The following is a 13,890-nucleotide window of genomic DNA, read 5'->3' on the forward strand; positions in this document are numbered from 1 at the left end:
AACTAAATTTTAAAAGTGCTAAGTCAAAAACTTTTAGATTAATCAAATTCATCCTCCTAATTATTTGTTGAGGCATACAATCTAACTAAAGAGATCATAAGTTAATTCTCTATGATATCTCCTTAAGTTGATTGGAGGGAAACCTCTGAGAGTAACAGTTATTCAAAATTTGAGGCAAAAAATAAATCATTTATGAAAAATTAACTATGAAGATTAAAAATCAACCAAACAAAATAAGTTAAATAAGTCCATTTTTCCAATTTAAAACTAAATAAAAAATGACATGTTCGGTTAGTATCACTAAAAACATCATAATTAAAAATCTAATAGTGACTTATGAGAGAAACTTCTCTGTATTAAAAATTGTAATCAAAAGAACTACATAAATCTATAAAGTGGGTTTATTCTATAATTTTTTTTTTTGCTAAAGAGGTCAGTTTTTATTTATTGAAAGTGTTACAAAAACAACAGAAAAAAACAAAATTTGTTTAACAGATGATCAAAAGTTCAAAACACTTTCAAAACAAAGATGATGAATCTTACTAGTCAATTGATTTGTATAGCCCGACCCATCTTCAATCTAATGATTGAAATTTAGCAAAAAAATGTTAGACTAAACACCAATTAATGGTATTGAATCGACTAGTGAAACCTATGACAATTGTAATAGCATCATGTCACATTCATGTGACAATATCATTATTCTACGATAAATCTTAATAAAACTATGCAGACTTTTCTAAAGAAACCATTAAAAGTTCTCCATAGCTAAAAACCATAAGCAACCGGGGAGAACTAGCAGTAGCCAGTCGGGGGCAGGCATAAGTTCACATCAACGATGTTCAATTTTCAAAGAGTTCAGAAAAGGTAAAGAAAAAACCAAGAAGTACGGTACAGACACAAAAACAAAGTCAAACAATCAATAATCAACCAAATGGCTAGGCTACTTGGCTGATATCCATAACAATCACTCACGGTTATGAGTCCTCTGACTGCTGGTCGGGTTCTTAGTATTCTGACCGCTCGTCGAGCCAGCAATGTTCTGACCGCTCGTCGAGCCAGCAAAGTTCTGACCGCTCGTCGAGCCAGCAAAGTTCTGACCGCTCGTCGAGACAGCAAAGCCACGCACGGCATGTGAAGGGCAACGATGATCCTCCAAAAGACTTCCCATAGTTATATCTGGAACAGAATTTGCACATTGGAAATGCTGCCACTTGATACTACAAAATAACATTCCAGATTAATTAAAAATGTCTCAAATTTCTATATTAACTAGATTCAACTTCATTGATCCTAACTTATAAGGATCACTAATTTAGCACATTCTTACCACATCTAACATGATAACAGTTATTCGTATCCATTGTTGTTAATTTAAACAAACAAAACATATAGGCATTAACAAATCAACCATGTTGATTGTTTTAGGTTTGGGATCATGATTATCTATCTATAAATAGACTAATAGTAAAGTGGGACTTTGGATTAAATCACATCATTTATAAATTACTATTTAGCCGTCTCTATCTAGTCTTATTTCACATAAATCAATATTCGAATGAAATATTTAACAAAAAAATATATATATAAATATTTTTTCGTTCAAACATAATAAATTATTACCTTTGAGCCATCAGATTTTTTAGTCTGTCTCTTTCTACTGCAGGAAGTTTTGTCTTCTCCTTGATAATGGGATGCGACATGAACAACATCTTGAGCTCACTTACTAGCATAGTTCTTCCCTCAGAGTGAGTAGTATAATTAGCCAGTTCAGAGTGTTCTCTGTATGTGTACAAAATTTTAGAAAATTAGCAACCAAATTAAGATACATAATTAAGTTGTCTTGTTTATTCATTCACATAACCTGAAATTGGTCTTAGTCAAGAGCCAAGTTAGCTCATTATACAGATCAGAATTGAACTTTGAATACTTCTTCAGATCACCCCTCAATGTGTCAACAGCAGTAGTCATATCTTTCCTATTTATATTATAAACATTCAATATCAATACATAAAATAAGATCAAGATGGACTACAACATTATGGTTCGAGTTCTGAATAGTTATTTAGTCTAAAATAAACATGTGCATAATACTTGCCTGTCCAAAGCCTCCAAATACTTGTGTTTTGCCATCAGAAATAGAACTATGATCGAGACAGGGTGATCATCAACCTTAGTGAAGGACAAGAAATACTTTTGTGCTTCATCCCATTTTCCATCGAGTACTAATGTGTCGAAATACTGGACATCGAAGTAACATTTAGATTCCATTTGAAACCTAAAATTATATCAACAAAATGTAATTAGAATTAAAAAAATTGTTTACTCATGACTGACTATATATGCTTATTGTTTGTCATATTAATAATCCAAAAGTTTATCATATTAATAGATGGGTTCAAGATATATACTTGTGAACAGTTTCTTCAAGATTAGCCTGTTTCAAGAATTGCATTACAAGGATCATGATCTCTTTGTCATTCAGTCCTTCCGGCTTCTCCATTATCTTCCTTTCTATAATTACAAAATAAAAATTATTAATTCAAACATGACAAATAGTCAAAGTTGTAGACGAAGTCGTGCTAGTCGCACCAGAAATAAACTCGGGTCACACAAACAAATATTTAAGTCAGATTCTGTAGAAGAATAAACAACAATAAATTAGAACACATAATTTTTAAATTGAAAGCTTTAGTACTGTTCATTTCTTCTTATTATTATTATTAGATATATATTGGGGATAAAAATATATTAAATATCATAAATTTGTTACCTTTAATACAAATTAAAATATTAATATTTAAAATTTAAGTTGCAGACTAAAATTATATTACAAAAAGATAATTCCTAAAAATACATTTATTAAAAAGGTTAATTATTTAATTAATGGCATTCATGTAGAGATAATATTGAATATTAATTTAGATACAACATGTAATCTTCAATTAATTATCAGAAATAATAAATAAATAAAAACTCATATATTTTGAATTTGTGACAACATGGTACTTACTTCTTATTAAAAGTTTGTTAATTTTATTAACATCATTATATATATACTATTTTTTTTTTGTAGTAGAATCATAATTTTAATAATTTAATACAAGTAAAATATTATATGAATCTAGTTAATTAATAGGGTAGTAGCAAAAGAAAATATTTTTCAAAAAGAGTACTGGCAAAAAATAAAGTAATGTATATGAATTATCAAAAGATATCTTGAAAGAATAATTTATTGTAATTTTAGTCAACAAAATCATAAAGCTATTGAACTTTTTTTTAAAATTATTATATTTTCATTATAATTATTATTTTTATTTATCAAAATATAAATAAATAAACCTTTATTAAGTAAAATGACAGATAAAAAAAGTAAAAAGGGATATGAAAAAAAGTGACTTTTTATTGAATTTGTACATCATTTTATATGATAATCCATTTAATAATGAATTTTTTTGACACTGTTATAAATAGAGATGTCAAAATTTCTCATTGTGTAATTGATGTAAGAAAACAGGGACAAAATGGACTATTTGATAAGAATATGCGTTGTGGTTAGAGATAAGAATGTACGCTCACGACAAATTTTTAAAACAATAAGATCTTATATAGAAAATTTATCATTTCACATGTATCAAATGTTTAAAACAATAAGATCTTATATATATAAAATTTCACATTGGACATGTTGTCGTATCATAACTTTGTCGTATCGAACCGTTTAATGTTTTGTTTAACTAACACTCCTTGTACAAGTCTAACTAATAACAAATACAGTTTTTAATGCATATAAATCATACAAATCTTATAAATAAAAGATGAATTAATAAAATTAACACATTTGTTAGGATCAGGATCGCCCTTGGAGGACTGGGGTCCGACTTTAAAGGGAGAACGCTTAACAACACAACACACACTGGTAATAGTCCGGTTAGAGACTAAAACCGCTTCTTAACACTACACAAGTTGTCACAAACCTCTTGAACCGGGTTCAAGTGCGGAAGTGGTTTGTTTCAGCTTGAACCAACAAACACAGTTCGGTTTGGAAGTTATTTAAAAGGCGTCGGTTAAAATGGAGAAGGGAACCGGTTCGGTTAAGAGTAAGTAAGCCGGAGAGTAAATGTAAAGAACACGAGACAAGATTTTATGGATGTTCGGAGTTTAATAATCTCCTACGTTACCCCTTGTTCTCAAATGATGAGAATGATATTCACTAACCGGAATATTACAACACTCACACAATGCCGATCGAGTCTTATTTACTGCTCGTCAGTTACACCACTCACAATGATGTAATATAATACTTTTTACTCAATGGTAAAATACACACACAATGCAAGAACACTTTCGGAGACTTCAATCACTATTCAAGGTAGCGCGTAAGATTTTATGTTACTATTACTTCTCTCTTGTATATGAGCTTTTCGTGGTGACTTCACGCGTATGTATCTTTGGCACCATGAGCTTCTATTTATATGGAAAATATGACAACAGTCATAATTTTCTCTCTCCGTTGGATTGGTCATTTGAAGCCGCACCAGTCAGGTTTAGACTGCGTGCACGCTTTGTCATTTTTGGACACTTGGCAACCATGCACTTAGTTGGCTTGCATTTTGGACACATGGCATACATGCACTAGGTCTGCCGCCTGAATCAGATGTTGCTTTTAGATTTAGATAAACAGTTCATCATTGTTTTCGTTGCATGCTTCTGATCCGGATCTTTTCTTCTTGTATATTTCCGAGAAATCTCTATATCATCATATTACGTCATCTTCTCAGATTCATCACCTTTCAAAGTTTTCCGTTGAGTTTTATGATCTTCAATAATAAATGAGTCAGCCGGATGATGATGACGCTTTTGTTAGCCGATCCAGTTGTAGGAGTTCATTCGGTTTCACAGATTATGACAGGATCATTGATGCATGTGCTTCAGCCGGTATGATGCGGCTTGATCTGTACCTGCACAAGAAAATTGAAACTGATTAAGTTCTTTGGCCGGTTAAAATTAATCTACTTAATTTTTCTAACAACATTCAAGATAGAGAAATAAATAACTTACAAGTATTTTGTTCTCAACGCCAAGAGCTCACCAAGCTTAACATGCGATATAAACCATACAAATCTTATAAATAAAATATGAATTAAAAAAATTAGACCTAGGACTAAGGAGTCTCACCTGACAGAGAATTCCCGAACACAGGACCGATGATTTTTACTCAAGACCGAGGCATCCGACCGAGAATTCTAGGACCCGAACAAGAATTCTAGCATAGGACCGAGAGGCCTTAACACCCCGACTGAGGGACTTCTGCAACTCGACCAAGGATCTTAAACCCGGACTGAAGGGTTCTCGACTAGAACCAAGGGCTTTTTAACCACGACTGATAAAAAGAACTCATGGCCTAGGACACCGGTCTTAAAGCCTATTTGGTTCCAATTTTCAAATTCCAAAATTATTTTATTAATTTTGAAACCTCAAATAATTTTCTAAAAATAAAAAAAAAATAGAAAATAATTTCAAAATATTTTTGGATATATAAACAAAAAATATTTTGATAAAGGCTTGTTTGAGATTAATGTTTGAACTCTAATGTCTTTCCCGAATATCGCCAGACTATAAAATTAAAGAACTTTAGCTAAAATATGTTTGTACACGTTTGTCTTTTTATTGATTTTCAAAAGTCAATTGGAAGTCCTATTTCAAATAAATAATCTTTTAAATTAATTATTTTTAATTAATTTTAAACACATATTTTCAAATAATCAAATTTTTGTTTGATTATAACAAAATCTTAAGATTATTTGCAACTTGAACCCAAATTAATTATTTTATAATTAATTTCAAATTTTTTTAGGGATTATTTAAACTATTTAAAAATAATATTTATTTTAAAAAGATTAATGACATGCAAACCGAGATTGAAATTTTCGAACCTCGAGCTACTCCGGAACCAAAGGGTTTTCCGGGGGTTACAATCTTTTATCTCAATAGGAATCTGATCACCTGGAAACCTCAAAAGAAACAAACTATTGCTTTAAATTCATGTGAGGTAGAGTTTATAGAAGGTACTGTAGCGTCGTGTCAAGGGCTTTGGTTGAGAAAATTGTTGAGCGAGGTGCTCGGATGTGAGTCGAGGCCGATAACCCTCTATTTCGACAACAAATCTGCAATAGCATTAATGAAGAACCCGATGTTTCATGGACGTAGCAAACACATCAACACTCAATTCTAATTCATGCGTGAATGTGCTAAGAATCGACAAATCGTCGTAGAATTCATAAACACTAAAGAGCAATGTGCGGATATTCTCACTAAGGCACAAGCAAGAGTCAAATTTGCGGAGATATAAGAGCTGCTTGGCATGAATCTTACTAGTCAATTGATTTGTCTAGCCCGACCCATCTTCAATCTAATGATTGAAATTTTGCAAAAAAATGTCAGACTAAACACCAATTAATGGTATTGAATCGACTAGTGAAACCTATGACAATTGTAATAGCATCATGTCACATTCATGTAACAATATCATTATTCTACGATAAATCTTAATAAAACTATGTAGACTTTTCTAAAGAAACCATTAAAAGTTCTCCATAGCTAAAAACCATAAGCAACCGGGGAGAACTAGCAGTAGCCAGTCGGGGCAGGCAAAAGTTCACATCAACGATGTTCAATTTTCAAAGAGTTCAGAAAAGGTAAAGAAAAAACCAAGAAGTACGGTACAAACACAAAAATAAAGTCAAACAATCAATAATCAACCAAATGGCTAGGCTACTTGGCTGATATCCATAACAATCACTCACGGTTATGAGTCCTCTGACTGCTCGTCGAGCCAGCAAAGTTCTGAGCGCTCGTCGAGCCAGCAAAGTTCTGACCGCTCGTCGAGCCAGCAAAGTTCTGACCGCTCGTCGAGACAGCAAAGCCATGCACGGCATGTGAAGGGCAACGATGATCCTCCAAAAGACTTCCCATAGTTATATCTGGAACAGAATTTGCACATTGGAAATGCTGCCACTTGATACTACAAAATAACATTCCAGATTAATTAAAAATGTCTCAAATTTCTATATTAACTAGATTCAACTTCATTGATCCTAACTTATAAGGATCACTAATTTAGCACATTCTTACCACATCTAACATGATAACAGTTATTCATTTCCATTGTTGTTAATTTAAACAAACAAAACATATAGGCATTAACAAATCAACCATGTTGATTGTTTTAGGTTTGGGATCATGATTATCTATCTATAAATAGACTAATAGTAAAGTGGGAGTTTGGATTAAATCACATCATTTATAAATTACTATTTAGCCGTCTCTATCTAGTCTAATTTCACATAAATCAATATTCGAATGAAATATTTAACAAAAATATATATATATATATATATATATAAATATTTTTTCGTTCAAACATAATAAATTATTACCTTTGAGCCATCAGATTTTTTAGTCTGTCTCTTTCTACTGCAGGAAGTTTTGTCTTCTCCTTGATAATGGGATGCGCCATGAACAACATCTTGAGCTCACTTACTAGCATAGTTCTTCCCTCAGAGTGAGTAGTATAATTAGCCAGTTCAGAGTGTTCTCTGTATGTGTACAAAATTTTAGAAAATTAGCAACCAAATTAAGATACATAATTAAGTTGTCTTGTTTATTCATTCACATAACCTGAAATTGGTCTTAGTCAAGAGCCAAGTTAGCTCATTATACAGATCAGAATTGAACTTTGAATACTCCTTCAGATCACCCCTCAATGTGTCAACAGCAGTAGTCATATCTTTCCTATTTATAATATAAACATTCAATATCAATACATAAAATAAGATCAAGATGGACTACAACTTCTCAGATTCATCACCTTTCAAAGTTTTCCGTTGAGCTTTATCAGTTAAAAAACTTTGTTTTTTTTAATGTTTTTTTCATGTTCAGCGTTATTGAACTAAATGTTTAGTGTCAATGAACTACATGCTCAACGCCAATGAATTGCATATTGAACGTATGTTTCAGTTAAAAAACATAGTTTTTTTTTTCATGTTCAGGGCCACTTAATTTTTTTTAAGAGAAGATGAAGAGGCGCACGATTTGGATTTTCTTTTCTTTTTTTTTGTTTTTTCTCTCTCTTACGTACACATGTGATTGGTCACATGAAATATGTGGTCTTAATTTCGTTAGATAAAGTATTCATAAAAAATTTAATGTATAGTTAGAATGAATGGTAAGAGAAGAGATTTGATAAAAAAAATATATAAAAAAAACCTCAAATAATTCCTATATCAACCTACCAAAGAAAAAAAATAAAACAAACATTAATTAACAACCATATGGTCTTTGGCTATTTGGAAAATATAGTAATCACTCATAGTGCTTTTAACACTGGAGGCATGCATTTGAAGGTTGATGGTGGCGAGTTACATACAAATGATTCTCAAGAAGCATACTCATTTTTAACTCAAAAATGCAATTTTTTTAGCATTGATGATGAATATGTTGGTTTAAGCTACAAATTCAAACCACATAATTTTCTTGCATAATTGTTTTCGGCATTTGTTGTTGACTCATATTATTTTGGTCTTATAAATTAAATTTCAAAGAGTTAAGTCACAAACTTTTAGATTAATGAAATTCATCCTCCTAATTGTTTGTTGAGGAATACAATCTAATTTAGAAGATCTTAAATTAATTCTGAATGATCAGGTCTTCTTAAGTTGATTGGAGGGATACCTAAGAGTAATAGTTATTCAAAATTTAAAGTAAAAAAATAAATAATTTTATGAAAAATTAACTAAGAAGATCAAAAATCAACCCAACAAAATAAGTTAAAATTGAGTTTGAGGTCTGTAGTGACCGATCTAAAGTCCATTTTTAGTTATTTAAAATTAAATAAAAAAAGTACATGCTCGATTATCATTAAAACATCATAATTTAAAATGTAACCTTTCTCTATTAAAAAATGTAATCAAAAGAACTCTACACAAATCTATAAAGTTGGTTTATCCTATAATTTTATTTTTGCTAAAGTGGTCAGATTTTTTTTATTGAAAGTGTTACAAAAACAACAATAAAAACAAAATTTGTCTAACAAATGATCAAAACACTTTCAAAACAAAGACTGAGGCATACAAAGCAAAAATCGATGAATCTAACTAATCAATTGATTTGTGTAGCCCGACTCATCTTCAATCTGATGATTGAATTTTTTTCATAAAGATCTAAAGTGATTACTACGAGTTTATTCAAACAATGTATCACAGCCTTTGCAATATCGCTGCTATAACACTCCAAGGACGATGAGGTGCTTTCGATTCAATAACCCAATCGAAGTTTGAGATGATGGCTGCGATAGTAAGGGGCGAAGAGGTAAACTCGGGATCCTTGTTATTTAACATCCTTTGCGAAATGGTTCTCCACACACCAAAAGGAGTCTAGGCTTTTTAGTCCAGATTGGCTGGATCCTGTAGCACTTGAATGCTCTCACCAGTCTAGGTACTCCTCTTATCCCTAAAAAGATCGTACCATTGGTCTTTATTTCACGTTATATCTCTAGAACAAGGAAGGACAAGGAGTTTACCTCCAAAGTTTCCGGACAACAGTCTAGTGGTGGTAAAACAGCTGGTGCAAAATTGGCAGGCGGAAGATCAACGGGCGATTCTAAATGCCTAAATACCTCTAACCACGCACCATATACAAAATGGCACAAATCCTCTAGAGTTGAGTCTATTGCTAGCTCCAATAGTATTTCCAAAACCAGGCCTGAAGAATCTGGCGAAATTAACTCATCCCGAAACAGAACTCGGCTTGAGGTAAACATTTATATTCTTCCACGTTTTGATGCTTCTTCTCTACCCGTAGATATACATTTCAAGCGCAAGGTGACTGTCACTCCAGTTGAGCCTGCGGTTTTAGAGATTTAATCGGCAGTTCCTAATGTTGCAACCAAGGTGGTCAATCCTATTATTACCGATCGGTCGGAGGCTTCTCAAACTGACCGGCCAGATGATGTTTTTCAAACCGATCGGTCAGATGCTCTTCAAACCGATCGGTTAGATAGAGTTATTATCAAATCGAAGTGTGTAAGCATTCAACATAGTCAAACCTCGTCTCTATTGTTGTACCCGATCCTAACACTTTGGCCTTTATTTTGATATTTTATTTCTAATTTGAGTGCTTTTGTTTATTGTCTTGATTGATATTCATCATTGTAGTTATAGTTAGCGAATAGGCAGAAGTAAAGCGTACCAAAATCAAATGTTCTTAAAAATCTTCTTCAAAAATAATAATTGAATATAGAATAAAACTCTCCACTAATGGTTGCTCCGGCCACCAACAGAGGTAGCGAAAACTCTCCAAGATCCTTAACCCTAGAGCTCTGATACCGTGTTAAATTCTTGAAAAGAAAGATGTAAACTAGAAATTTTATTATTGAAGTTGTTATTCAAACAATTACAATACTCCAAAATATTATATAGGAGTTTTGTTGATAACAAATGGGCAAAATATATTTCTTCTTATTCATCTCAAATTGATTCTTACAACTCTTTATAGGAAAGCATAGACTCTTCATATGATTGACTCATCAAATGACAAAATAAATTATTGTGCATATTGAATAGCTCCCACCCAAATCTCTTAGTTATCCCACTCACCCCTAATTAATATTATTACTCCAAGAATATTAAACATCAAAAAACCTAAAGTTTATTAATTTATGTTTATTTAATAATTTTCTCCATTAAACTTAAATACTCTTCTAATCTCTCATTTCAATAAGCTTTTTACAACTCTCCATCAGTGTGGTTGGTAGTGTCTTGGTGAATACCTCAATGACTTGATCTCGACTTTCAACATGCTCCAACTCAAAATTAGGTCGGGTCTCGTGCTTGTAAGATACCTTAGACTTCTAATTAAGCTTCGATATCTCGAAGCATCACCTCATTCTCCTCCATAAAATATTGAGAGTTTGTTACATGGTTCCATTGGAGTAAAAACCAGGTTGCCCAGTCTTCCATTTTAAACTTATATAAAATTTAAAGTGCGTACCTCTCTTGGGATATAAAAATCCCTTCATCCGACTGATTCACTTCTAGGCCAAGAAAATATTTCATCAGACCTAAGTCTATCATCTCGAACTCCTTCTTCATTACCTCCTTAATCAGTTTTGTGTTGCTTCTGGTGAATATGAGGTCGTCGACATAGAGAATGATTACCATCATATTATTTTCTGATTTTTTTTTTGTGTACAAGGCATGCTCGTATGGACATTGCTCGTACCCACTTTTCTTGAAATACTCGTCAATTCTCTCATTCCTAGCACGAGGAGTCTGCTTCAGCCATAGAGGGCTTTTCTCAATCTCAGCACCTTCTTCTCATCACCTCTCTTCATATATCCTAGTGGTTGCTCAACGTACGCCTCCTCGTTCAATACTCCATTTAGAAAGGCTGACTTCACATCCATCTATGGAATCATCCATTTGTTTTGAGTAGCTAATGAGATTAGAAGTCGGATTGACTTCATTCTCGTGGTAGGAGCAAAGACTTCATCATAATTTATTCCCTCCTTGTGTCTATAGCCCTTCACCACAAATCGAGCCTTATAACGTTCAACATCTCCCTCAACATTCATCTTTTTTTGTACACCCATTTTACTGCAATTGGTCGAGGACCATTAGGAAGGTCGGTCATCTCCCAAGTTTTGTTATGTTTAATTGCCCCCAATTTTTTAATCCATAGTTGATCTCCATTTCTCGTCTTGTACAGCTTTCTCAAAATTCAAATCTTCTAAGTCATCTAAGAGACATATAACGTGGACTTAATTTGTAGTATCATATATCTCTCACAGACTTCTCATTCTGGGCTGTAAAGGCTCAGATTCATTTTCTGAAAGCTTAGTGGTTATTGATATCGGTGGCATAACATGCAAACTCTGAATTTGTTTCTTCCTCAATTGGGTTGCTCTAGGTCCATGCCATTGATTCCTCCACGTGAACATCTCGACTCACCACAAATTTTGTTAACATGATCAAACAATTTATATGTCTTAGATTTTTCATCATACTCGATAAATATGTACTTTTTACTTCGATCTTTTGATTTTTTTGGAGAAAACGGTTAGAACCATTTCATTAAAATCCCTTAAGTGGGAGGGTTAAAAATCAAAACAAGACAAACCGTAGCTATGTGTCACGGCCCATTAGTATGGGGTGCACATGTCAAGCCTACAAGATGCATTTTCCAGAATATTCAAGTCTTGGGTCATTTATGAAACTCTCTAGAATCCTAAACCCTAAACCCTGGTAGAATTCTCTAGAAACCTCTAGAAATTCGTAGGATTAGTTTAATAATAGAAGAGTCTAGAAATGTCTAGGACAATGAAGATCTAGAATGATCTTCCCACTTGTATATAAACAAGTCTAGGTCATAGAACGAACTCAACCAATGTTCAAAGCACTCAACACTTGTAATACCTCACTCTTGTAAGCAATAAACAAGATATTCTCCAAGCTCTTTTTCTCTCAAATTGTTCCATCTTCTTGCATCTTTTAAGAGGCTGACTAGCTAGGATTGTGGCAATCTAGCCTAGTGCCGCGGGGGACGAGAGAATATTCGGTGACCGAGTTTCTACCCGTGACAAGTGGTATCAGAGCGAAAGTGGTATCGCATCCACGTTTGTGCTTCCGCATTTGAAAGAAGATCGCGTCAAGAAGAGATGGATTCAAGTTCCAAAGTCACAAAGGTTTCGACCGACGATCAGAAGGACAAGAGGTCCAAGAGGGACAAGTCCGTCAAGAAGAGTGTCGGCATGGAAGCGCGGGTGACCCGACTTGAGGAAAGCATGTGCGAGCACCAGGAGGCTCTTGAAGTGTTTAGCACGGTGGCCGAGAGGGTGACGAGGTTTGATGAAGCTGGTGAAAAGTTGGAGAACGAAGTGATGGGGATCATTAACAATATGAACCGGAGCATTCGTGAAGAAGTGCTGGGATCGGTTTAAGGGGAGGTTAATGATATCCGCCATGAAGTGCTCAAGACAATCCATGGAGAAATCCATGTGATGGTCGAAGCCCTCCGGAGGGAGATCCTGGGGAGGCTAGAATCGATGGAAAGGCGGATTGGGAGGAATGGAGGGGAACATAGAGGTGCGACACATCAACGCATGGATGTTCCAAAGCCAACTCCATTCAAAGGCTCGAGGAGTGCAAGGGAAGTGGAGGACATCCTTTAGAACATGGAGAGGTACTTTCGGGCATCAAACATACTAGATGATCATGGAAAGTTGGAGACGGCATCTTTCTTCCTGCAAGATATGGCACTACTGTGGTGGAGGAGGCGGGAAATAGATATTGAACGAGGTACGCTGCGAATGGAGATGTGGGAGGATTTCAAGACCGAGTTCAAGCGCCAATTCTTCCCAGAGAACGCTGAATTCGAGGCTATGAAAATGTTGAATCAACTTGTGCACAACAGGAGCATCAAGGAGTATGTGAAGGAGTTCCAAGAGTTGATGCTCGAGTTACCGAGTCTAATGGAACAGGAGGCCCTATTCACGTTTGTGAATTGCCTTAAGACTTGGGCACAGTTGGAGCTGCAAAGGGCAAGGTGAGGGACGTCTCCAAGACAATCGCGGTTGCAGAAAGACTGTTAGAGCTCAAAGTGTCTGTGGATAGGCCGAAGATCCTCAAGGACGAGGAAGAAAATCGTGAGGGAGACCGCCCACATGACCAGGAGAAAAGTGTGGGAGACCGCCCACCTAGGAAGGGGCATTCACATAACAACTCTGTGGGGAAGATCGACGACTCGAGTAAGCCAAGAGTGTGTCATATATGTGGTTCCCATAATCACATAAAGTTTATGTGCCCGTCAAGGGGGAAAAGGTTGCAGCAGTGA

At 34.3% G+C, this 13,890-nt stretch overlaps 2 protein-coding genes across 2 annotated transcripts; both read right to left on the reverse strand.

Annotated features, from left to right (window-relative positions):
- Positions 1–792: 792 nt before the first annotated feature.
- LOC124929167 (protein TPR1-like) lies at positions 793–1,731 on the reverse strand. The gene is made up of 2 exons (XM_047469459.1): positions 1,624–1,731; positions 793–1,220 (listed from the first exon to the last, which is right to left on the reverse strand). Exons 1-2 carry the CDS (start codon positions 1,710–1,712, stop codon positions 968–970), a joined length of 342 nt encoding a protein of 113 aa, XP_047325415.1. The 5' UTR covers positions 1,713–1,731; the 3' UTR covers positions 793–967.
- Positions 1,732–6,798: 5,067 nt separating this feature from the next.
- LOC124930103 (protein TPR1-like) lies at positions 6,799–7,790 on the reverse strand. The gene is made up of 3 exons (XM_047470464.1): positions 7,681–7,790; positions 7,440–7,598; positions 6,799–7,024 (listed from the first exon to the last, which is right to left on the reverse strand). Exons 1-3 carry the CDS (start codon positions 7,785–7,787, stop codon positions 6,799–6,801), a joined length of 492 nt encoding a protein of 163 aa, XP_047326420.1. The 5' UTR covers positions 7,788–7,790.
- Between the last annotated feature and the right edge of the window lie 6,100 nt (positions 7,791–13,890).

This window comes from Impatiens glandulifera, chromosome 3 (assembly GCF_907164915.1).
Source record: "Impatiens glandulifera chromosome 3, dImpGla2.1, whole genome shotgun sequence".
NCBI classification, from domain to species: Eukaryota; Viridiplantae; Streptophyta; class Magnoliopsida; order Ericales; family Balsaminaceae; genus Impatiens; species Impatiens glandulifera.

Coding starts and splice junctions, on each gene's coding strand:
- LOC124929167 (XM_047469459.1), bottom strand. CDS start 1,712: ATGTTGTTCATGTCGCATCCCATTATCAAGGAGAAGACAAAACTTCCT. Junction 1,221..1,623: donor AAAAATCTGATGGCTCAAAG/GTAATAATTTAT, acceptor GTTATTTTGTAG/TATCAAGTGGCAGCATTTCC.
- LOC124930103 (XM_047470464.1), bottom strand. CDS start 7,787: ATGACTACTGCTGTTGACACATTGAGGGGTGATCTGAAGGAGTATTCA. Junction 7,599..7,680: donor TTGACTAAGACCAATTTCAG/GTTATGTGAATG, acceptor GTACACATACAG/AGAACACTCTGAACTGGCTA. Junction 7,025..7,439: donor AAAAATCTGATGGCTCAAAG/GTAATAATTTAT, acceptor GTTATTTTGTAG/TATCAAGTGGCAGCATTTCC.